Source organism: Penicillium longicatenatum, assembly GCF_028827895.1.
Source record: "Penicillium longicatenatum strain IBT 33135 chromosome Unknown contig_2_segment0_segment0, whole genome shotgun sequence".
Classification (NCBI taxonomy): Eukaryota; Fungi; Ascomycota; class Eurotiomycetes; order Eurotiales; family Aspergillaceae; genus Penicillium; species Penicillium longicatenatum.
Window position 1 is genome coordinate 3,813,088 of NW_026643120.1, and position 22,805 is coordinate 3,835,892.

Genomic DNA, 22,805 nt, shown 5'->3' on the forward strand with positions numbered 1-22,805 from the left:
TTGCACCCGGAAAATGGCGCCGAAATCTATCGGCGCATAAAACCTTGCTGATCCCCTGAGTAATTGACTCGGTCCTTCCCCTTTACTGCCATTATCCTTTCCTGTTTTTCTGCCCGCCATGGGGTTCAGCAAGCGTGATACTGCGATTGTGCCTGTGCCTGTTCCTGAAGATCCTCTTATGGCAGCTCTTCCCGCTAACGCTGCACCATGGTATAAGCAGCGTCACCTCCTGCGTCTCAACTTCATCATCATCTCGTTGGTGATGTACTCATCAGCCAACGGATACGATGGATCTTTGATGAATGGTCTAGAAGCCCTTGATCAATGGAAAGAGTTTATGAATCACCCGTCAGGCGCCTGGCTGGGATGGATCAATGCCATCTACTGGCTAGGCTGTGGTATTGGCTATCCCTCCGCTTCCTGGATTGCCAACAAGTACGGCCGTAAGCCCGGTGTGTACGTCGGCTTCGGTCTTTTGGCCCTTGGAGTCGCTCTACAAACCGCTGCCCCGAATAGCCCAGCATTTTTGATGGCCAGATTCTTCTTGGGAGGTGCTTCTGCTTTGTTCGGTAATTCCGTTCCTCTGCTTATCAACGAGATCGCCTACCCTACCCACCGTGGCATCCTAAACTCCCTTTTCATGTCGGGTTGGTACGTTGGTGGAACCGTGGCTGCCTTCGTGGTGTTCGCTTCTCGGACATACGGCTCTTCTTGGGCCTGGAGATTGCCTTCCGTTCTCCAGTCTTTAGTCCCCCTCATCGGACTACCAGGCTTTCTCCTTGCGCCAGAAAGCCCTCGGTGGCTCGTCTCAGTCGGACGAGAGAGCGAGGCCCGCGCCATTCTCATCAAGTACCATGCCGATGGTGATTCAAACTCATCGTTAGTCAACTATGAGTTCCTAGAGATTACTTCCACCATCCACGCAGAGCAAGCAGCCAATAGCAACGGCAGTTATCTCGAGATGATCAAAACGCCCGGTAACCGTCGCCGTCTCATGATCTCTGTCACTCTTGGTCTCTTTGCTCAGTGGGTTGGAAACGGTGTCATCTCCTATTATCTGTCTTTAATTCTTACCTCCGTTGGTGTCACAGAGGTCAAGGACCAAACCCTCATCTCAGCTTGTCTCCAAGTGTGGGACCTGATCTTCGCCGGTCTGGGTGCATTCCTGATCGATCGGTTGGGACGACGACCCCTTTTCATGGCATCGGCCGGCATCATGTTCGTGAGTTATGTGCTCGTAACTGCTCTTTCGGGCGCATACAAAGTGCATGGGAATCCCGCCACTGGAGCTGCAGTCATTCCGTTTCTGTTTATCTTCTTCGCTGGATACTGTATCGCATTGTGAGTCTACCGTCATGCCTCCATTGTCTATATCCTTGACACTGTGTACTAATACCCGTTTCTTTGTCTCTAGAACCCCTTTCCTCACCTCTTATCCTTGCGAAATCTGGCCCTTCCGCCTCAGATCCCGAGGTCTGACCGTGACATGGGTAGCCTCAATTGTGGGCATGTTTTTCAATACCTTCGTCAATCCCATTGCACTAGACGCCATTGCATGGAAATACTACTTTGTGTTTGTAGCTGTTCTGCTGGCGTTTGGCATAACGGCCTTCTTCTATTACCCCGAAACCAAGGGGTACTCTCTAGAGCAAATTGCCGTGATTTTCGACGGCGAGGATGCTCTAGTGAGTCATCCGGCTGATATCGCTAAGAGTGCCAAGGCTGGAGAGTCCGTGGCTGTTCATGAAGAGTCAGTTTAATGTCTACACTTGTTTTCTCAAATCTGTAAATAGATTCCATTTACGAATACATGAAACGTCGCTTTATTCTCTCACGGCACTTTCCTTGTATATGCGTATAGCCATTATAAATACGCCCGACTTTATAGAGCTTATTAGTCCCTGTCCATGTGATTCGGCATGCTTTGACATTGAAATAAGTTGAATCTCCAATCAATATTAGATCCTAGCACCGTCACGGAAGGCATGAGAAGATCCGTGAACTGACACAGCCTCCGGAAGTACTTCCGGATAGCAATACTCATTTTGCAGTAAAGACAACCTTGAACGAAATTCATATCATAGCCTCGTGTATTGATCCAAGTTCTACGTTCTGTTGAAGCGATCTACTTACCCACATTTGACCCGCTCAAAGCCTCCTAGATGTCTTGCTCGGTATAGAAATGGTTACAAAAGTATTGAAAATATTTATTCTCTGGAAGACAAGCTTTAAAACGTAGAAGTGTCCGAATATATGGGCGCCAGCTTACCTAGTGAACAGATTGCGTCTGGAATTAAAGCTCAGGATCTCAAGAAATTCTTTATAGCTACACCCTTTAATATGGACTCAAGTGATTCGGATACGATGATAGTTTAATCAAGATGATAGTACAAATTACATTAACTTTTTACTACAAGGACTCCATCGGATACAGACTATCAAACACCCACACCTCTGGATCGCCGAAAAAATCATTCATATCGGTTTGATCAAAAAGGGCCTGTAACGGTCAGCTAGCTCTAACAAGGCAAAATGGAGAAGTAAGATAAGAACACGTACGTTTAGTGCATTAGAATCAGGAAAAGGGGATCCCAATGGATCTAGCAATTCATTCGGAAGTTTCGAACGCTCATAACTGGTATTAATCTAACGAGTGTTAGCTAACTTGTCAAACAAAAAGATTTAATCAGTTTTTCTTACTCTATTTTCGGGAAGTGTGATGTTTTTCTCTTTCGCGATTTCAATTTCGACCTGCGAAGACATCACTCTGTAATACTGCCTTGCAACCCGGTCAACAGCCTGTCCACTTTCGTGTATGGACTGGTCCATGGAAGGAGTTAATCGTAGCAGAGCACGTCCGGCTGAAATATACCAATGGTGGGTGTATCCTGTGCCGATTTGAACAATGCGTTCTTCAAGCAGTGATAGTGCCTTTTCGATGTAATTTATGAACACTGAGGTGTTGGAGCTGAGAAGAATATCATCTGGTTGACGTTAGTAACGGTTATAGATTAGCGAGACAAGGCTCTGTTGTACTTACTTTGAAGAGTCATGGAAATGTATGAATTTTGACATATCACTAATGCTGATCGGAAATAATCGTGTCGGAGTAACAAGAGCATCAGGTTGTTGGAATCACTGAGTCTGGCATATTGATCAATGATGTTTGACGCGGCATCAAAGCAGATCATTCTGGAGAAAGAATGTCTAGATGTGCCTTCAGCTTGTCGAGCGAAGGGCGCATGTATCATAATCAAGAATTGCCGAAGTTGTACATCAAGAAGCGTTCTTGCTACCAGAGAGAGCCCGGGTTCGTTCGGGTGGGACCGGACTGAGCTCCACGGAGGAAGCCTTTGAAGTTCTTTTGTGATGAGTTCTTCATAGTGCATAACCTCCTCATATCGCAACGGTGAGCTCATATCATTCACAACAGAGTTCAAAGACACACGCAACGAGAAACTGAGATTGGAAAAATAGAGGAATGAACTCGCGGTGTATTCAGTCATAGGTCGTTGTGTATCGAGTGCATCAGGCTCATCGGTAAGATCCTTGTCTTCGAGATTCAGAAGACTCTTTGTATCGGCCAATGCACCTGCTGATGTTGAAGTCATTCCACGGTCAATCGAAGTCTGAAGTTCTAGCTCCGTCATTGTAGCCCATAATCGTCTTCTCATCTCTCGGTCGAATGCGGAGACTTTTTCTCCCAGCAGACCCGGATCACGGTGCATTCCTGCCGCCATTGCTTCTCTCACGAGAGTACCGGTTTCGGTCCAGTGTCGCTTTTTCTTCACTGTATTCACCAATTTTGCTAGAACCAGGAGGCAGCGGATTTGCCAGACGGCCAGGTATACATTCTTCTGGCTATGAGATCTGAGCCAGGATTCCGAGGCTTCGATCCACATGACAGCACGCTCTCGGCCTAGCGAACTATCTCCGATGTAACGAGTTTGTTCATTACGCGAGATACAGCTCGCAGTAGCCATTATCAGTAATATCAGGACCACAAAAGCAGATGATGTTGATAGATGGTCAGCCAAAAATCTTTCATATTCTTCCCAGAAGCTTGGTCCATGCACGACCCTGTACACAGATTCAAAGGTTTCAAAGTAGCGGTGCACAAGTTCATCAATCGTTCCTCGGTCGGGGAGAAGGTAACTGAAATCGAGTTGGGGTGTGGATAGCGTATTCACTTTTTCCACTTTCCATTTCTTATGTCGAGTCTTCAAATCATGTTGCACTTTGTAAAGCGATTTTTGATGTTTGATAGCTTCTTTCATAAATGACCGAAGCTCCGGAAACTATAGAATATGTTAAATTGAAATCACCCAATTTGTGGTCTTGGGCTTCTTACATGACCGATCAAACTAGCTGGATTACTCCCACCATAGTACTGAGTCCTGAAATTCTCTCCACGAAAGATGACATTCCGTATAGCATCATGCGCTCGACCTGGAAATGGCGGCTCCTCATTATCAGCCTTAACAGCAGGCCGTTGATTCTGAAACTCGGCCTGCGAAGCCGCTCTTTCACTAAGCAACTGCCAAGTTCCAGTATTCTGGTCCGCCTCCAGGCTGGACAACGATGTTCCCACTAATACAGGATGTCGAGCATCATCATAGTTAGCCCTAGCAATAGGTTCCGGGGCCACTCTGAGTTGTTTTGGGCCTGTAGCTTTCCCTGGGGGTGGAGCTGCAAGGGGCTCAACAGATGTGGAGGGCGGGGGCCCATCATAGAAACAAGAGCTGCCTTGACCAGCTTTTTGACATCGACTGCATGTGGGATAATTCCGATCACAGCGCAATTTTCGTCGTCGACATTCGTAGCACGAGTACACTTTCCGCTTCCTCTTGGCTCCATTGCTCGGGCCCGGCGGTGATCCGGCGTTGTGTGACTGTGCACTCGGGGATATCATGCTGAGCTCCGAAATGCCTTCAGGTCCAGTGGTCATAAGGCGGAGTGGAATTTCGAAATGCGTTTTGGAGGGGACAAGACTGCGAGTATGCCAGTGCTTCTTCGGAGATCCTGATCTCCGATGATAATTCCGACAAAGCCGAGCGGAGTTCATTCTCAAGTCCGACATAACGCCGCACCAATAAGAAGGCGTCTATTTGGTGGGGTATAACGGTGAATACATGAGGCTCTTTGAGGTACTGCTAGTTGTCTATTTGAAAGCTGCTTGGCTTGCCATGTGCTGGCCCTCACCTATTGGTCAATCTGCACGCATCATGGCTCAGTTGCATTGACCCACCAGACAGTCGACTGCCAGGGTCTTGATCTCTGAAACCAAAATGACTAGGTCTGCTATACTTTTGAAAGCTGGTTGGCTTACAACTATCAGCTCGCTCTTACGCATTTTTTGATTTGTGCACATCATGGCTCAGCTGCATGGACCCACTGGAAATTCAACAGCCTAGTGGGTTTCGACATTTGAAATCAAAATTCTGTAGACCAGTTCTCAGTTGACAGCCGATTGGCTTAGGATTGGCTCCGTCTTAACTATTGGATAATCCGCGCGTATCATGGCTTAGTTGCATAGACCCACTAGTCATTCGACTGCCCAGTGGGTCTAGGATTTTGAAACCAAAATGCCTAAGCTAACCCTCCATTTGAAAAACGATTGGTCAGCTATTGGCCATTAATTAACCTGCATGCATCAAAGCTCATCTATATAGCGTTACTGGTCATTCGACTATTTAGTGGGACTTGACGCCTGACACTTGGCAACAAAAATGCTTAGAATGTAGCTCGAAATAACATACATTATTTTATGAAGACAACTGGTTTGAGGATTTTGTCAAATTAAATATTCTTTGAACCAAGCATCATCCAAAAACAACTCTTCTAACCGTGTATTATTCTCAGAATTGCCACCGCCGACAGTTTCTGACGCAACTTCGCCAACCTCCTTCCGGCGCAGTCTTGAAGAGCACCACGATCTGACTGATCCAAATATTTTGAAAGCTTTCTCCAAATATCCATCTTTGGCCTGATCACCAGTCGCCGTTTTCGCTTCGTCGATATTGTTCAATAATCGATCCATCACTTGTAGTGTGTCGATTTCTCCACTCACATTTGTCGAATCCCAAAATGCATCCGTCGAAGTCGAGAGCTTTATCAATACGACAATGGTTCTCGCAAGTTGAGTGAAGAATGGAAATGGCATTCCGGAATACTCAGAGACAGGTATTCTAAAGAAGTTTTCTAGTGCCGATTTGATGGTGTTGATGCATTGATAAAGGGTTTCAAGCTCTTGGGCATCTGTGAAGTTTTTATTGCAAAGAACGAGTCCAGATATGCTCAACTCTGTGTAATAAATTGAGGAAAGCATGATTTCTGTTCAATGTTAGGTGTTCATTCTCCAGGATAAACTGGGGTTCACTAACTTACCATCCTTGAGTAGTTGTGGTGACGTGTGCTTTTTGATATCATTCACTCTGTGGCGAAGACCCGCAGTGAAAAAGGCTACCGGCACTTTATTCGTCGCTTTTATATTCTCAATGTCTTCCGCGACGCGCTGTAGCCTGACTTGCTGTATAAGCATCTCATCGTACATGGACTCGTTGTGTTCAGTTAGAACGTCGATAGACTCATCCATGTATGGCGTCCACTGCATCGTGTCGATCTGGGCGAAGTATGAAGACACAATCGAGCTCATGATAAAGCATCCCAGAACAGCTCGTCTTTCTTCTAGAGTCCTTGCTGGGCAGTCTGTGTCAGAGGAACTTTTATCCATGGGAAGCATATTTGATTCCAGTGGTGGCGGCTTGTTTAGGCGGAGGCTGAAAACCAATGTCATGGCTAGATGGGAGAACCGGGACACTCTAGCAGGTGTACCATGGAGGAGATTTTCATGGCCCCATGCAATGAATGTCAAAAGCCCGAGAAGTAGGTCGAGGTTAACGGAGTGCTCATTGTTGTCGAAATAGACGCGCTGGATCAAAGTTTGTTTGATTTTCTCTCCCAATTCAAGTTTGACCTTCGTTGATTGGGTTGATCCTGCCATTATGCACGTGAGCAAAAAAGGTCGATGTGTAGCCATCCATTGTGCATCGTGAGGAAGATGCATGAATGGGAAATACTTCAGCATTCTCACTCGGAATGCCGCCAGACATTCCTCTGGTGACGGGTCAACCGTCGACTCGGCTGGAGCCGGTGGAGGCTGACTACCAGTAATCGGATAGACCGAGTCAGGTGGACTGGTATAAGCCTTAGGTATAGATGGTGAATCCGCCACAGGTTTGATCACCCGACTACTCTCTAGCTGAGAGACAAGGCTATCGATCTTGTCTTCAAGCTGGGCGATGCGATGAATAGGGTTGTTGCTTTCGGCTTTACGTGATCTGACTGCTTTTCCGGGCATGCAATGTTTCTTCAGACGGCGACATCTCTCGCAGCCATGCCCCCCGGGCCGGGAAACACACTTGCATTTCGACTTTGAGCAATTTAAGCAAGCCTGTGGACGGTTGTTGGTCGTTAGAATATGGAAATTTAAGTAGGACATGAGTACGTGCCTTCCCATACAATTGAATGGGTTCAAAGTGCCGGTCCCGCGGCATTTTAGATGTTCCACTTAATGGGTTGTTGAGGGGAAGAAGGCTTATCGAGGTGGGTGACGGCGTTCCGAACAGCGATCGGGATTCGGCCGGCCGAACGCCGACGAGGTCAAGTCAGGCTATTTCAATGTTGAGCTCCTTCTTATGCAATGTTGTTTCTTTGTGATTAAACATCGTCACACTGAGCTGAAGGACATAAGCAACAAATATTCCAATAATATTCCACTCATATCGCCTATCACACAGACGGCCATGAAACTCATAGTATCTGGAGCTACCGGTTTGGTAGGGAGTGAGATTATCAGGCAAGCCTTACGGAACAGCAGTGTGACCGAGGTGGTTGCACTGGCTCGTAAGCCTGTTGCAATAGATGATAGCAACGCCTCAAAATTGAAAAATGTAGTCATCCGTGACTACGCCGAGTATCCTGATGAGGTCAAGGCCCAGCTGGCCGGAGCAGACGCATGTATCTGGTATGACAACCCTGATCAATCATTTGAACAACTGCACTAAGTACATCTCCAGGACTGTCGCGGTTACACCTTTCCGCAGTGGGGGTTTTGATTTCGCCGAAGTTAAGCGAGTATGCCAGGACTGCACGTCAGCTGGATTCAAGGCAGTCTATGAAGCTGGACCTGCACGACCATTTCGTTTTCTTTATTTCAGTGCTGAGGGGACCCCACAAGACCCATCACAAAGACCATATTTCCTGGGTGACTATCAAGTCATGCGTGTTAGTTTCCCCCCTCCTTATCAGGTTTTGTTGCACGGCTAACATTGGGTCATTAATCTACAGTGTGAGACGGAAAACATGGTGCGGAAGTTTCAGACCCAGTATGAAGAAACTAAGGTCTGCATTGCTCACCCAGGAGTGGTGACAAGCTCAACTACATGGACGAGGACTGTACTAGGTTCCATCTTTGGTGTGGTGAATCTATTCACAAGGGCTTTTCCGAATGTGAGCCAAAGTGAGCTTGCAGCTGCGGTGCTGGATCAGGCTATTGATGGATTTGACAAGGAAACTTTGTCGAACAATGACTTGGTTCGTATTGGTCAATCTGTGCTTCAAAAGAAGTAATGTGGGGATTTGGATCGCTGTACAAGTAGAAACATGGATCTATAGACCCGTCCTTGCCTGGGATAAATTCTGCCTTTCAGAGCATGTCATGTCAATCTCATCTCTATTTAGTTAAGCAGGTTTCACTTCAGCTTCATGAGTTGTGGAGGAGGCTTTCGGGCAGGGAACGTAGCTTCCCAGGCACTCATGACCTTAACCAAGAGATGCTCTTGGTGCTTTCCTGTGATAGCTGCAACTCCAAATGGGCGGCCATTGTAATCCAAGTATGATAGCGGCATTGCACAGAGGGGGTAACCTGGGAGAGTTGGTAATTTAGTAACACACTTGTCTAATTCCGATGGAAACTCTGATGTTGTCTTACCCGAAGCCGTTGCCAAGGATGTGAGGCCACTGTCAATGGGACCCAGTATAACATCCACGCCATATGTTTTCAGTGCCAAGTCTATGCCTTTCTCTCCTCCCATGTGTCTCAAGTATGATAGGTGTCGATCATACTCTTCTGTAGTGAGTTTTTGGTTTTCGGCATTGATGAAGTTGTCTTGTCTAGGATGATCTTAGGGGCTGTCAGCGAATCACATTTCAAATACAGAGCGGTTGTTGTTCATACGCGGAGGGAGCTCCAAGTCGGCGTGCTTCTCGTTAAAAGCAATCACCTCTGCGAGGGATCGAACCTCGCTCTCTGCAAGGCCTTCAAAATAAGCATTGAGTTGAGGCTTCATATCCGCCTCTGAGGACCGTTAGTGTGAACAATACTGAGCTGTCACAGAAACATACGAATAATTGTCCATTCGCTACCCTCTCTGTCGATTCTGAATGTATCCGGCGATACTAGATCGATATTCTCGACAAATTTCTTTGCCTTTGGTTTGATCGCCTCATATGCTTGGCGGATCTCACGGGTCTGTTGCAGTCAAATATGTGAGAAATGATTCCGATTTGAAGACTGAGAGACAAAACGCATACCATCTGAGCCTCTGCATCATCAACGGGCTTAACATCTTCCTCGGAATTTTTCCATGCATTGGGGTCGAGAGCCGCAACGGAAATATCAGACCATGAGCAGGTCAAGTGCGTTGTGAAAGACTCCGAGGCAGGCTTCCCAGCAAGAACATCCAATAAAGCGGCCAAGTCGTATGATGACTTTGTCATGGGTCCGGCTGCATCAAAGTTGCTGGAGATTGGTATAATACCATCTTGGGAAACCAGTCCAATCGTGGGTTTTATGGTGTACAGCGCGGCTCGACCAGAAGGACTCACGAGTGACCCGTCTGTCTCTGTTCCGATGGCAAACGGGGCATAGCCAGCTGAGACGCTCACAGCGGAACCTGTGGAAGATCCTGAGGGGTTCTGTAATACACACGGTCAATAATCAAATAATTTCATCCCGGGAATGCAGAAGTGGTGAAGTACCGAGTGGCCTTCCGGTGAGTCGTCTGGATCAATTCCATCACGAATATAAGCTGATTGTGTCTGGCCACCCACGGCGGACCAACCATTGGGCATGTTTGAACCCCTGTTCTTTATCAATTTTATGACCTATATCAGTCACCTTGGTAATCAAACTTTCATACCTAGCATTTGCGAATTCCTGAATATTCCATTAATCATATGATCTCATTCAAAGGCAGACCACAAATTCCGGGTGATGCTTACAGCAAGATTAGCCTTTCCAAGAATAATAAGACCGGCATCAAGGATCTACGCTTTGGTGAGTAAACCCATTCAGTTTGAAACATCTCTGGTCAATACTAACCTGATCAATGATTTCAGCATTTTTCTTGGGCTTCGAGCTTAAGAGTGCAAGGCTTCCGCAGGTGGTGGGAAGACCAAGGCTCGGGTGAGTAGCGATGTTATCCTGAGAAGTGTCAACAAACTCAGATCTTCAACGCTTGTTGACCACAACAAACCTTGATAATGATCGGGATGCCATGCAAAGGCCCGCGCGTCTTTCCGGCAGCTCGTTCTTGATCCAGTGATTTGGCAGCCTCCTCAAGCAGGTCATTAGGGGTTATCCGAATCATGGCATGAAGCTTCTCATCATGATCGTTTATCTGAGCTACATATTGCCTAACAAGACCCAGGCTTGTGACCTCGCCCGCGCTCAGAAGTGCCTGTAACGCTTTGGCGTCGATTGTCAGGAGATCCACATTATTTCCAAGGGAGCCTTGGGGATGTTGGGCCGCCATTGTGCCAATTGGAATAGAGAAGATGATCTCTTTTTCCCAGACGGACTTATCTGAAAAACAGAAAGCTTCCAAAATTCAAGTTCGTGAATGGAACAGGGGTCTCGTGCTTGGGTGGGGAGATTGGTCCGTGCAGAAGTGGAGATTCTTCGGAGAAAGTCATACTCCCCTAGAAAGATTATAGATGGATCTTAGAGAACAACTAGTTAGGTGGTGTTGAAAATCGACTCATGAACTATAGATTTGTAGCACTTTTATACGTGGATTCAGGATTTCATGAGGATTGTAAATCTAGACTAGTTGGGTTTCTTGGCAATCACACGCATCAGCTTCACTGGCGGGGAATTTCCACTTGCACAAATCTCGCGATGCTGCTTGACTAAATCTGCAGTCTTGGCAATCGCCGCCTCTTCATCATCCACCTGCCCAGATCGCACCAGAAGACCAGCATACAGCGTTTCGATGATTGCGACTAGCCGTTCATCCGTCTCGTGACGGATACTACGATCCCAGTCAGAGTTATACGCTAACCGCACAACATCCAAGAAGCCAGCTGCCATGCATTCCTCGAAAACCTTAGCTGAAGCCTGGAAACATTTTCCTTCAGCCGTAAGTGAGGTGTCGAAGCATCGTCGAATCTCTTGAATGACAGGGTTGTTGTCGGATATGTATGTTTCTTCATCGATCTCCTCCCACTGAAGATAGCCACCAGGCTCTGGATAAATCAGAAAGAAGACAGGTTATCAAGCTAGACTGGGCAGGACATACTCAAAATGGCATTTATGTTTGCGATTGCCAATCTGTAATCGGACTCGTCGATTGCGGCAACCAGGAGTCGTACATGAACAAGATCATACCGGCCCAGGTGTTCCTCGGGAAATGGTTTCGTGATGTCGTGAACAGAGAATTGAATAACCTCTTGCTTCTTGGGAAACTGTTGCGACGATATATCAAATCCATGGTAGTAGACTGGCTTTTGAGAATCAGGATCTAAGACTTCCGCAACATCCTTTAGCCAGATACTAGTCACAATGCGACCCATTAGCCTTGGTCACTGAAATTGAGAACAAGGTGAGACCTTGGAGACACTCACCCAGTTCCAGTCGCTATGTCTGCAACGGAAAGTAAGTTTTCTTTAGGAATTGACGGATGAATCAAGGTGTTTTCAGTCACTATTGTGAGCAATCTATGCTGCTCATTCAGTCTAGATGTTGCATTTCCTTTGAATCAGTAATATGTTCCTCGCCAGTGCTTTCTATAGCTTTTTCTACCTTTGAGATTCCTTTGTATCTCTACCAAAGACGTATTTCTCGTGGGTATGTAGACCGGGCATGTTGAAAGAGAGGGCAATGGATAGTAAAATATAAAATAGGCAGTTGTAGCTGCGCAAATTTGACTGTCTGGCCAAGAAGTGAATCCTACCTGAGAGTCACAACCTACTTATAGGCATGCTCGGGATTTGGATCCCAATATTCTCGTGTGTACCGCATGCCCGGGCCTATTGATTTCCAGACCTTGGAACTTCACTGCGTTGTGCAGCAAGATGGCTCTGCAGCTTCTCGGCTATCATGCCAAAATCCCTCAGTCCTAAAGGTCTCACACACCTGACGGTGTAGCTCCACATTCACATTCTCTGTGTCATTTGTTGGGGCGCCATGTCAGCCAGCCACCATCGCGTACATCACGCCGTGTGGGGATATCAAGCTAGCCATCATTCAGCCTGCCAACATCATTCACATACGTGCTTTAGGTCCACCTAGGTATCCACTGGAGTGGTCATGCTCTTCAATACATGAGGATGCATTCTTTATAGATTTGAAGAGGGGAAAGAGGGGCGTATGTGCGTTTGTGGATCCTACATCCACAACAGCCAGCTGTACAAAGTTGGCATCCACTTGGGCTTAGAGAATACTTCGGCAATTATTCCCACCAGCCTCGGAAATATACCGTTGACTTAGGAATGATGCAAAAATGATTTCAGGTGGCTTCGTGGCATTGTCGGCATCTGCTGCACCAATCTCGACCTCTTCCTTGCCTTATCGTTCTTCATTCCTTATCCCACCACTCACTGCGCTTCTTTAGAGCTGCATTAATTGATTCAGGTTTCATTTTGTCTTCTATAAGATGAGCACATGCCCTTCATGCTCGTCTTTCCCCTTTCTGGTATCTTTACTCATCTAGAGTTGTCGCTGCTGTTTACATGCCGCCAAACCGGTTGTATTCTCTCTCGTGACGTAGGAGATAACAATATGATTGGGTATACCTATATTGGCATCTTTTTGGTTTTGAAGAATTTCTAATTCGCATCCCTGGGCTTTACATCGTGCCTGGTCTATCGCGTAAGAATCCTAATATTCTGCTGGACTCCGCGATCAGATTACTAATCCGATTAGGCTTTTAGCCAAATGAAGTGAATAATTTCCCATGAGCGTCTTTGTCAGTTCAACCGTAATAACTTGCTAGGGACTGAGCTAGGTGCTATTCAATGAGCAGGTGCCTGAGGTAAAGTAAGGCAAATCGTTGAAGACTCGATATGCTATATACTGCGCACAGACCAAGTCTCCAGCGATTTTTTTGTGCGCGGGCGGTGAAGGGGAGCGGAGATTTCCTCATCCCAAATTTTTCTACGACCCACGCCTTCTACCAGCACGGATCCCACCCGGCAGCATGGATGATATCGAGGTATGTGAGATTGAAAATGACTCTCAGACCAGAATATTAACTTGCTCCAGGATCGGTTGCGCAGCCATGCGCAAGCATTCGATGGTTTGCTGTCTTTGATCCCCGCCAAGTACTACTACGGTGAAGACACTAGTGTACGTGCGCTCTCAGCTCCCTCACTTCGAATTCTCTTCCCTGCTGGTCTTTTTCTTTCTAATTGGTATCTCTCTTTCTCGAACCCTTCTCTGACAATTTTCTTCTGCCTGTAGGACCAGTGGCAACGCAAGAAACAGACCAAAGAGCAGGCTCGTGAGGCAAAGCGTGCAAAGCTGGATCCTGAAGCCGCCAAAACCGCCAAGGACATCATGGATGAGAACGCTCGTAAGCGTAAGCGCAAGGAGGATGGCACTGCTGAGAGTGATTCTTCCGACGGCGAACTTGGCTCCGAAATCCCCAGGGAGGGCCTGATCCGCGGCGACAAGGCCAAGAAGCAAAAGCAGGTCGAGAAGCCGAACCCCGCCAAAGCCGAGGAAGCCGAAGCCCGCAAGAAGGAGCGTGAACAGAAGAAGGCCGAGAAGAAGGCCGCTCAAAAAGAGAAGAAGAAGGCCAAGGACACTTCCCGGAAAGAGAAGTCAAAGGACGACAAGCCCAACAACATTGCGACTGAGACCTCTAAGAAGGATACTCCCAAATCAAAGGGTGACGAAGAAGACCCCGAGGCATCAGACAACGAAGATGCTGATGACTTGGACGATGGTGTTGCCGAGGAAGGCTTTTCCATCGAGTTTGATGCCGGACCCGAAGAACCATCCTCAGCCTCCTCCACTCGCAATTCTCCCGACGTCTCAAACACCCAGTCGGGTAGCTCCTCTATCTCCTCTATCGTACCCCCCACTTCTAATGATACCAAATCCACCGAGCCCAAGGCCCTCAAGGCCACACCAGAAGACCTCAAGCAGCGTCTACAAAAGCGCCTGGATGAACTTCGGGCTAGGCGCCATGCCGATGGTCTAAATGGTAAGCCCGCTCGCAACCGTCAAGAACTTATCGAGGCCCGGCGGCAAAAGGCCGAGCAACGCAAAGCACACAAGAAAGAGCTTCGCGCCAAGGCAAAGGAAGAGGAACAGCGCAAGGATGATGAGGCTATGGCTCGCCGCTTCTCTCCCGGCGGCTCTGGATCTCTCTTGGCCTCTCCTCGCTCTCCTGCTGAGTCGGTTGGCTCAGGCAGCAACAACTTCTCTTTCGGCCGTGTTGTCCTCGCTGACGGTCAGCATGCCGACGCTTCTCTGTCAAACTTCCGCGATGCGCACAAGGCCCACGGTCCCCGAGACGCCGCTGCCCAGCTCCAGGCTGCAGAGGCCAAGAAGGCTCGTATGGCCGAGATGGACCCCGAGAAGCGTGCCGACGTTGAAGAGAAGGATCGTTGGCTCAACGCCAAGAAGCGTGCCCACGGTGAACGGGTTCGCGATGACACATCCCTTCTGAAGAAGGCTCTCAAGCGCAAGGAGACTGCTAAGAGGAAGTCCGCGCGTGAGTGGAACGACCGCATTGAGACCGTCGCCAAGATGAAGGACCAGCGCGCAACCAAGCGTGAGGAGAACCTTCGCAAGCGGAGAGAGGAGAAGGGCACCAAGGGCAAGGGCAAGAAGAAGTCCAGCGGTGGTGCCAAGAAGTCCAGACCTGGATTTGAGGGCAGCTTCAAGTCCAAGACTGGTGGCGGCAACAAGAAGAAATAAGCCATTTCCCATTGTTGACAGCTTAGTCTAGAACCTTTTTATTTCTGTTTCTCCCCCTCCCTTCTTGTCTATGGTTGCAAGATCTGGGTTCCCCCCCCAAAAAAAGAAGAAAAGTGTTTTTTCAAACATCGAACTGGGAAATATCCATCCGGGGTTTGCGGTGTTCGGTGTTCGCGCTGTTTCGGCGGCATGTTTCCTCCGTTATGTCCTATACGTCTCTGCATGGGTAGCGATTTTGTCTCGTTTTGTGAATACAAATATCATTCTGTTCCAAAGCGGTTGTTCTGTTGTCCATCACTTAGCTAGGATGATTGATGCCATAGGCATTAAGCACGAAATTTGTACAGTCTTAACAAACAGCAAGTATAGGCGAAATATATTGGTTTGATATCATTTGTTTTATTGATTGAAGCCGTAAAGAAGTAAGAGACCTGCTAGATTCCAACAACAAAGGAAAAATAAAAAGGACAAAGAAGTCATGTTCCACTCGAAACGAAAAGAAACTTCGGTTGGGAATCGACTAGTACAGCGAAAACACAAGATGGGTAAATATGTACAAGGTTGTGTGTGTGTGTGATTGGGGGAAGTAGAGGGTGTCATAAACCCTGCTCTAGTTTTTCATGCGCGCCAATTGGGGATGGCGCACTATAGGCATGATCCTCCTCACTAGACCAGCTTTTCTGTTCTGAATTCCAGATGATATATGTCGCGAAAATCACCAGAAATGGAGACAGTGAATCGATTATCGGTAAGGAGCATCAGCGCGAGCAGCAGCCGCGATCTCGGGCTCCCACTTGTCACCATTGGAGAGCAGCTTCTCCTTGTTGTAGAGGAGCTCCTCACGGGTCTCGGTGGCGTACTCGGCATTGGAAGCTGTAAGAAGGGAGAATAGTTAGCCAGGCACAAGAACATTGGCATATTTGGAGCTATAGTAAACTCCGGGTCAAAGCTCACTCTCAACAATAGCGTCAACGGGGCAGCTCTCCTGGCAGTAGCCACAGTAGATGCACTTGGTCATGTCGATATCGTAACGGGTCGTCCGGCGGGATCCGTCCTCACGCTCCTCAGCCTCAATGGTGATAGCCTGCGCCGGGCAAATGGCCTCGCAGAGCTTGCAGGCGATACAGCGCTCCTCACCGGTGGGATAACGGCGCAGGGCATGCTCACCACGGAAACGGGGAGAGATAGGACCCTTCTCGAAGGGGTAGAAGATAGTGTAGCTGTGGGTAGAGGTCAGAACCAATTGATGTTGTTGGTAGCGCCGGTTGCCGGTGAGGTCAAAGACTTACGGAGGGCGGAAGTACTGCTCCAGCACGACGTACATGCCACGGACCATCTCGGAGAGGAGGAAGTACTTGGTGGCCTTGTCAATGGCGGACTCGGAGCCCTGATCCCAGCGCTTAGGCGGGGCCAAGCGGAAACCGGGCTGAGGGGGGCCCGCTGGGGTTGCTGCGCGGGACACCGAGGAAGAGAAGTTTGCCGTCGAGCCGATGGGCGTGAAGGGGGAGCGACGGACGGCGACCAGCCTTGCGACCTGTCGTGTAGTGGCCATTGCGAAGGAGGTATGAGCGGAGAGGATGATTAAGGAGAAAGGAGGAGGGTGGGGGAGTCGAGTTGGAGGTTTTCGAGGTAGGGGAGAAGGTCGCTGGATGAGGTTGAGTGGTGTTTGCAGGTTTGGGCTTAGGTCATTTCTTTCTGCCGGGCGTTGATTGGTTGGCGGGCAGGATTTTGCGTCGGTGCAGCACTTCCGACCATCTTCTTCCTCTCTCCCGTCGACCTTACCCATCCTCTTCTCCAACCTTCCCCCACTTCCTTTCTTCTCTTATCTGCTAGATCTGAAGCCGTTGCGCTCTTTTTGATCTACCTCTTTTCCACCATGTTCCGCTCCGCCATTGTTCGCTCCTTGCGGGCTTCCGCCCCCCGTGTCGCTGTCAAGACCCCGGCTCCCTTCCAGATCCGCAGCTCCCCCATTGCTGTGCGCGCCTCCCAATTCACTCCCTGCTTCATCAACCAGGGTGTTCGCTGCTACTCCGCCCCTGCCGGTCTGAACAAGAGCGAGGTTGAGGGCCGGATAGTCAACCTGCTTAAGAACTTCGACAAGGTGCGTCGAGATTGTTTTTCATCCTCAATGGAGAATCATTGAATCCACCACCCCCTTGGATTCAACTTTGCTGACACTTTTCTCTGAATGCAGGTTTCCGACGTCAACAAGGTCAGTTTGACGCGAGCTTCCTTTCGGCATTCCTCGGCTTAGATATGAGCTACCGGTAGCCAGTCAGCATAGATCATTCATTAACACTTTTCGATATCTAGATCAACGGTGTTTCCCACTTCTCCAACGACCTCGGTCTGGACAGCTTGGATACCGTCGAGGTTGTCATGGCCATTGAGGAGGTACGCGCTCAACTTGTTTCCCTCGGAAAAGATAAGTAACCAAGATTCTAACTATCGCGACAACAGGAGTTCAGCATTGAGATCCCCGACAAGGAGGCCGACCAGATCCACAGCGGTAAGTCTGGATTACTTGAGGATCGCAATAGGATAGACTAACGCGTTTGTGCGAATAGTTGAGAAGGCTGTCGAGTACATCCTGGCTCAGCCCGATGGTATGTCCCTCTCCACTCCTCATCTTTAACTCATTCAATACTGACCATCTCTACAGCCCACTAAATACTTTAATTGAAAATTTCTGGGACCGGTGTGTTTGAAAGGTCGGATAGAAAAGGATAGGGATATTGGCGTCCGTTGGGGCTTTGTGCGAGGATATATCTCGATGACTCCTGACGCTGCTTTGTATTCTGAATTCCATATCAGTGGATTTTTTTGCCCTTGTCCTTCTATATCGTGTATATCATCTTGAATGCAGTTTTGACGCAGTGTTTGGTTGGAGTAATGGCTCCATTTCACCACTCTTAAACCTTGCAGAGCTTTTTGAAGTAGCCCGTGGTCATACCCATATAGAGAGGTAGATACCCAGGTATCCAACTCATACAGCTCGATATATATAAGAATTGGAAAATGCTGCGAAACTAAGCATGTGGCAAACCTATCAGGGCTGGTGTTCGACAGATTTTCCAAGGTTCACCAGCGGCCCCAAGCGTCAAGCCCAATTGTAAGACGTAACCAGTGAGTCGCATAGTCCAGATACATATATGCGACATATGGGCACAGCAGAGAATCATGGACCAAGGTTGAGATTAAAATGTAAAAGAACATTGAAAATAAGGTATTAACCCGAGGTGTGGAGGTGTATTTCCTAGAGTTCCCACCTGGCAGGTTTGATAAGATGGAAGATGATATATATGTTGCCCACTATCGGGCGCACCACGAGTCACCTTTTGCCGACCAAACTAACTTCGACCCATCCTTTTTCTCTAGTGCTTCTTCCGCCTCTTTGCTTCATCCGTTTTAGACAGTAACATTGAAGACAGACAAAGCATTGATTTATCTATTCTCTTTGAACTATCTCGATTGCTTGACAACCCACCCGGTCCCTGGTTTCCCCTGACGCCGAGACAGAGGTCCCACTTAGAAGCGGCAACGGCAGACTTTCGGTCTACACCACGCGCGACCTCTAACATCTCCCTACACCGCGGTCAATTCATGCCCCCTGCGACCGGCACGCAGATCGGCTTTTAAAATCGAAAGCCCGCCGTTGGCCCTTCCCACCAGGGTCTCTATCCACCCCTCCCCAAACCCGCTACCCTCATCCCATCCTCATGTCCGCAGCCGGGGGCTTGACTCGCCGACGAGGTGGCGGTCGAGCTGCTGGCCCAGACGAACAAGATGACAGCCGTGTGTCATCGCCCGTGTCAAGAAACGGTTCTGCAATGGATAACCGCGGCCCGGAGACCTCGTTCACGGCCGGAGAGAACGGGCACAAGATCGCATTCGACCCCCGCGACCTCAGCGAAACCGAAGAGCGGAGCAAGCAGCCTAAGCTGACTTTGATGGAGGAGGTGCTGCTGTTGGGTCTGAAGGACAAGCAGGTTAGTGAACCCCTGATTGACGACCGGCGACTCTCCCCGTCGTACTGTCTTCAAGGTGGCGGACTCGAAATGCTGACTTGTCGTCTGCCTTGATAGGGCTACCTGTCCTTTTGGAACGAGAACATTTCCTACGCCCTGCGAGGGTGTATCGTTATCGAGCTGGCGCTCCGCGGCCGGATCAGCATGCAGAAGGATTCCTCCCGGCGACGCTTTCCCCTGGCCGACCGCGTGATCGAGGTCGTCGACGATACTTTGACCGGCGAAGTCTTGCTGGACGAGACGCTGAAGATGATGAAGTCGAGTGAGAAGATGAGTGTGAACTCTTGGATTGATTTGCTGAGCGGTATGGATTCGAGTCCTTGATTTAGTTTGACAGGAGGGGTTGTCATTGCGTGACAAGGCTGGCTAACTTGGTTCTTTCCGTCACAGGTGAGACCTGGAATTTGATGAAGATCGGATACCAATTGAAACAAGTGCGCGAGCGATTGGCCAAGGGCCTTGTGGATAAGGGCATTCTGCGAACCGAGAAACGAAACTTCCTCCTCTTTGACATGGCAACGCACCCCGTCGCCGATGGTGGCGCTAAAGATGACCTCCACCGACGAGTTCGCAACATCTGTAGCAACCGCACCGTGATCATTCCTTCTTCCCAATGGCTTCCCGAGGATTCAGAGTATCGATACCTTCGCACGGTTACAATGGTCTGTGCTGCTTACGCGGCCAACGTGCTGGAGAATGCTCTAGTCACTATGAGCCACGAGGCCCGGGAAAGAGCGTTTGCCCAGGTTGATGAGCTGCTGGCGGAGTACTCGCAGTATCCATTCGCTCGCCGGCCCGGTGGTTCGCAGGCGATTGGCGCCAATCTGGCGCAGGCGATCAATGACGAAGTCAACAAGTCTCCAGACCGAGAACTCCAATTGGAGGTATGTTTCCCTGATAACCTCATCATAAGTGCGAATATTAACATTAGACTAGATCGTTGCCGCTTGCTTGAGCGTTTTCACCAGACTTGATTCCTTACTTTAAGCGGATGTACCGTGCTTGATTCTAATACAATGTCCTTTTCTTCTTCAACTTCCGCCTTTTCTTCTCTACTCGTCTCTTCGCGCTTTCACCCGGTTCCTTTTTTTCGTGGGTCGGGTTCCTTTCTTCTTATCTTCTTCTCCAGTCATGTAGTTTGTCATCAGGTTGGAAATTGGCAAAGCGTCTGTGGTCTTATACGACTCAAAATTCATTTCTTGTATGGGATATCTTTTTGATTGATTCATCCCTGGTTTTTGCGATTGTTCTTTGCCTGTTCACTATCTAATCTCGGTGAGCAGAGCTACCTTCAAGCTAGGGCTTCGCATAGCATATCTTGATACATTCAGACCGGCTGGGCCGCTCGATCCCCCCGGGTATGAAGCTGATATTCATACGTGGTCATTCATTGGTAGCTACAAGATGTGCTGATTTGAATGCAAATCATGGCTATGCGATACAAGCGCAGTTTTCAATACCAAAAAAAAACAATCCATTTTTTGACTATACAATGCCCAAATAAATGACAATGGCCTCCACATTAACAAAAAAGGTTAACACGAACAACCATCATTTCCCCACGACGACTCCCTGCCGCACCAGCAGCTTTGCCTTCGAGCAATCGCGCCGCATTGATCAAATCAACTTGAACTTCGTCTCGTCCTTTCAGCACCCGATCCTCCACCAACTCATTCATCCGCCTTAGCGCCGCTCCATCAGGGTTCACAGGAACAAACCGACTCTTGAGTCCCCGCTTCCGCTGCTTAATTATCTCCTGTTCATGAGATGAATCCTTTATAGGCTTAGGATCCACAGCCGTCAAGACAGCCCCACCGTCTCTCACCACATCCTTCGAATGAGCTTGTCGAAACACCTCTCCACCCGTACAATCGAGCACAATATCGACAGGCTCCCATTTGCAAGACCGGAACATAGCCCCAAGATCACATTCTTCTTTCGTAGGAAGGTGCGGGATCACAAGCGACTCATCCACCATCCAGTCATCACGAATCGCGATCTGTTCGGCTACCGTGCAGGTCACACAAATCCAGGGCCGGACCTTAGGCGAAAATATCTTATCCGTTCGTAGCAGTTGCACTGCTACACGACCAACTTCGCTGTCTCGGGCGTTGGTCACAAGTACACGCAGTGGTTTTTTCTTCTTGAGCGCGTCACCGATCCCATTGCCACCACCCGTGGCATTGATCATACTTAATCTGCGTCCGCTGGCGGCGGCCATGCTGCCGATACTCGCCATGCTGAGTTTGCGTCCTCCACCAACACTGCCGCTGCCACTGCTACTAGAACTGCCCCTACCAGTAAGGCTGGCAAGACTGAATTTGCGTCCGCCCTCACCACTGCCGAAGCCAGTGAGGCTTGAAAGGCTGAACTTGCGTCCTTCACTTTCACTATCCCTATTGGGGCTCCTGAGACTCGGTATCATCTCCCTTGACTCAAAGTTCCCACCATTTCCATACCCTATAGCCTGACCACTTCCCTTCCTACCACTGGCGCCACTGATCTTCCTATTCATGTTCTCAGTACCACTTTGTCCATTCTCATCAACAGGCGTATCGGGATCTATCCCCGCAACCAAGAAAAGCGCCTGCCAAGCTGTCAAAGACGGCAAAGCCAACGCAGCCGCTTGGGCGGACGTAATATTCCGCGGTCGCGGCGCCAATTCAGCTTCCTCCGCGACGGCATATTCCGCAGCTGCGCCATCGCGTGCATAGCTCAGAAGACCCCAGACCACGTCGCCAATTCTATACTTCGGCCCAAGGGGCCGGTCAGGGTCTTGCGGGGGCGTCGTGACAACTGTACCACAACAACTATGCAAAGGAATCTGCGGCGTTGTCTTCGGAGGGTTGAGCTCCGTAGCGAGACGAAGTTCATCCTGGCAGAAAGCTGCCGTATGCACTTTCAGTAGGTACTGATGCGTTGCAGGCTGCGGAGTTGGAAAGGACTTATCAAAAATAAGTTCTCCCGCTGGACCAGGCTTGGTACTTGGGAGTGGGCTTGCAGTTGCCTTTGGATTCGTGACCGAGGCGGCTCTTGTGTCGGGACTCATTCCGGGGCTGAGGCTGCGCTTCTCTTCCGTAAACGGATTCGATTCGGCTCTGGGATTGAATGCTAGATATTGGGATCTTGGGCTGATGGGGGTGTTATCTTCTCTGAATCGTGGAGAGTCGGTTGTTGGGTATGTGTTGTTGTTGAGTGCTGCTGCGGGCGAGTAGTATAGGGCTTGCATTGTGGCGGGGATGGTGCTCTCGTCTGTCGCCGAGGAGAACTTTCTTCCGGCTTTCATTGATGGCCCGTAGGAGGTTGAGGGGTTTATTATATCCGCTAAAATGTTGCTTGACAGCATGGGTGGTTCGACGCTCATTTTGACGAGTTGGTAAGTAGTAATGCAAATGGGGGAATATGCTGGTGGTCTAGTTGGGGAATGGTGTGCTTTTCATCTTATTTCTAGTGAGTGAAATTGCGGCTTTGCCATTATTTTATATGAACCGGGCGTTTCTTCTGACAATTTCCTAACGTTGACGTATACTCTGCCTTAGGTCAGCATGACTTTTGGCATCATCCAT

General features: G+C 48.9%; 11 protein-coding genes across 11 annotated transcripts; 5 read left to right on the top strand and 6 right to left on the bottom strand.

The window, feature by feature from the left end:
• Positions 1–118: 118 nt before the first annotated feature.
• On the top strand, positions 119–1,760 carry N7484_003942 (Sugar transporter; the record flags this gene model as incomplete). Its single annotated transcript, XM_057114362.1, has 2 exons — positions 119–1,341; positions 1,415–1,760. 2 exons carry the CDS (start codon positions 119–121, stop codon positions 1,758–1,760), a joined length of 1,569 nt encoding a protein of 522 aa, XP_056974502.1.
• Positions 1,761–2,410: 650 nt separating this feature from the next.
• Positions 2,411–4,948, bottom strand: N7484_003943 (uncharacterized protein; the record flags this gene model as incomplete). Its single annotated transcript, XM_057114363.1, has 5 exons — positions 2,411–2,500; positions 2,560–2,646; positions 2,701–2,984; positions 3,041–4,298; positions 4,352–4,948. 5 exons carry the CDS (start codon positions 4,946–4,948, stop codon positions 2,411–2,413), a joined length of 2,316 nt encoding a protein of 771 aa, XP_056974503.1.
• An 846-nt stretch (positions 4,949–5,794) lies between these two features.
• N7484_003944 (uncharacterized protein) lies at positions 5,795–7,360 on the bottom strand (the record flags this gene model as incomplete). The annotated part of the gene is made up of 2 exons (XM_057114364.1): positions 5,795–6,333; positions 6,388–7,360. The coding sequence occupies 2 exons, from the start codon at positions 7,358–7,360 to the stop codon at positions 5,795–5,797; spliced, it is 1,512 nt and encodes a 503-aa protein (XP_056974504.1).
• A 445-nt stretch (positions 7,361–7,805) lies between these two features.
• Positions 7,806–8,631, top strand: N7484_003945 (uncharacterized protein; the record flags this gene model as incomplete). The annotated part of the gene is made up of 3 exons (XM_057114365.1): positions 7,806–8,026; positions 8,079–8,286; positions 8,350–8,631. The coding sequence occupies 3 exons, from the start codon at positions 7,806–7,808 to the stop codon at positions 8,629–8,631; spliced, it is 711 nt and encodes a 236-aa protein (XP_056974505.1).
• A 122-nt stretch (positions 8,632–8,753) lies between these two features.
• Positions 8,754–10,817, bottom strand: N7484_003946 (uncharacterized protein; the record flags this gene model as incomplete). Its single annotated transcript, XM_057114366.1, has 10 exons — positions 8,754–8,926; positions 8,993–9,184; positions 9,239–9,358; positions 9,406–9,532; positions 9,595–9,978; positions 10,042–10,144; positions 10,203–10,219; positions 10,285–10,329; positions 10,385–10,486; positions 10,539–10,817. 10 exons carry the CDS (start codon positions 10,815–10,817, stop codon positions 8,754–8,756), a joined length of 1,542 nt encoding a protein of 513 aa, XP_056974506.1.
• A 293-nt stretch (positions 10,818–11,110) lies between these two features.
• Positions 11,111–12,147, bottom strand: N7484_003947 (putative LaeA-like methyltransferase; the record flags this gene model as incomplete). Its single annotated transcript, XM_057114367.1, has 4 exons — positions 11,111–11,529; positions 11,583–11,860; positions 11,908–12,018; positions 12,086–12,147. 4 exons carry the CDS (start codon positions 12,145–12,147, stop codon positions 11,111–11,113), a joined length of 870 nt encoding a protein of 289 aa, XP_056974507.1.
• Positions 12,148–13,481: 1,334 nt separating this feature from the next.
• Positions 13,482–15,211, top strand: N7484_003948 (putative 60S ribosome biogenesis protein Rrp14; the record flags this gene model as incomplete). The annotated part of the gene is made up of 3 exons (XM_057114368.1): positions 13,482–13,496; positions 13,547–13,630; positions 13,745–15,211. The coding sequence occupies 3 exons, from the start codon at positions 13,482–13,484 to the stop codon at positions 15,209–15,211; spliced, it is 1,566 nt and encodes a 521-aa protein (XP_056974508.1).
• A 742-nt stretch (positions 15,212–15,953) lies between these two features.
• N7484_003949 (NuoI/complex I 23 kDa subunit family protein) lies at positions 15,954–16,831 on the bottom strand (the record flags this gene model as incomplete). The annotated part of the gene is made up of 3 exons (XM_057114369.1): positions 16,501–16,831; positions 16,166–16,431; positions 15,954–16,084 (listed from the first exon to the last, which is right to left on the bottom strand). Exons 1-3 carry the CDS (start codon positions 16,761–16,763, stop codon positions 15,954–15,956), a joined length of 660 nt encoding a protein of 219 aa, XP_056974509.1. The 5' UTR covers positions 16,764–16,831.
• A 135-nt stretch (positions 16,832–16,966) lies between these two features.
• Positions 16,967–18,023, top strand: acpA (acyl carrier protein). The gene is made up of 6 exons (XM_057114370.1): positions 16,967–17,312; positions 17,406–17,423; positions 17,525–17,605; positions 17,672–17,720; positions 17,779–17,817; positions 17,874–18,023. Exons 1-6 carry the CDS (start codon positions 17,088–17,090, stop codon positions 17,879–17,881), a joined length of 420 nt encoding a protein of 139 aa, XP_056974510.1. The 5' UTR covers positions 16,967–17,087; the 3' UTR covers positions 17,882–18,023.
• A 907-nt stretch (positions 18,024–18,930) lies between these two features.
• On the top strand, positions 18,931–20,328 carry N7484_003951 (GOLPH3/VPS74 family protein; the record flags this gene model as incomplete). The annotated part of the gene is made up of 4 exons (XM_057114371.1): positions 18,931–19,200; positions 19,297–19,543; positions 19,630–20,123; positions 20,176–20,328. 4 exons carry the CDS (start codon positions 18,931–18,933, stop codon positions 20,224–20,226), a joined length of 1,062 nt encoding a protein of 353 aa, XP_056974511.1. The 3' UTR covers positions 20,227–20,328.
• A 433-nt stretch (positions 20,329–20,761) lies between these two features.
• Positions 20,762–22,603, bottom strand: N7484_003952 (uncharacterized protein; the record flags this gene model as incomplete). Its single annotated transcript, XM_057114372.1, has 1 exon — positions 20,762–22,603. One exon carries the CDS (start codon positions 22,601–22,603, stop codon positions 20,762–20,764), a length of 1,842 nt encoding a protein of 613 aa, XP_056974512.1.
• Between the last annotated feature and the right edge of the window lie 202 nt (positions 22,604–22,805).